Source organism: Camelina sativa, unplaced genomic scaffold (genome assembly GCF_000633955.1).
Source record: "Camelina sativa cultivar DH55 unplaced genomic scaffold, Cs unpScaffold05974, whole genome shotgun sequence".
Taxonomy (NCBI): Eukaryota; Viridiplantae; Streptophyta; class Magnoliopsida; order Brassicales; family Brassicaceae; genus Camelina; species Camelina sativa.
The window spans coordinates 1-530 of NW_010927056.1; the positions used below are offsets into that span (position 1 = coordinate 1).

The 530-nt window shown below is 50.2% G+C and overlaps 1 protein-coding gene across 1 annotated transcript; it reads right to left on the reverse strand.

The window, feature by feature from the left end:
- Nucleotides 1-5: 5 nt before the first annotated feature.
- On the reverse strand, nucleotides 6-527 carry LOC104774832 (the record flags this gene model as incomplete). Its single annotated transcript, XM_010499260.1, has 1 exon — nucleotides 6-527. A coding segment is annotated over one exon (522 nt), but the record flags the coding sequence as incomplete, so codon positions are not given.
- Nucleotides 528-530: the final 3 nt, after the last annotated feature.

Genomic DNA, 530 nt, shown 5'->3' on the forward strand with positions numbered 1-530 from the left:
GAACCAGTTCTTCTAACTCCAGCAGCCATCACCACCATCGTGTAAGTCACAAAGATAAGGATAACCACCAGCACAACGTGTACAGTGAACATAAGATCCAAAACTGAGACAGCCCTTAGTTTAGAGTCCTGAACATCACACTGAGTGGATCCTTCGACACCGCTTTGAACATCAAGAAGACGGTGACACCCCTCAGGGATAAACCCATCAACATGGAGAGAAAGTCCGGTTTGAAGCTGCCATAGACCTTGGAGACAGATGGCAGCCGCGAGGGCAGCGTCAGCGATGAAGAGTCTTGAACGGCAAGCGAGAAGCAAGCAGAGGAGAGAGCATAAGGCGGAGATACGAGCTGAAAGCGAGTCACAGTGAGCTTCGAGATCCGATGTTTGGATCGAAGCAGATGAAGATGCGGCGGAGTAATGAAGGAAGAAACCTACGGAAGCGAGTGCGAAGAGGAGATCGGAAGGGAGAGGGGTTAAAGACGTTGAATCGGAGAGGAGATAGTAAACGGCGATGATGAGGAAGAGGAA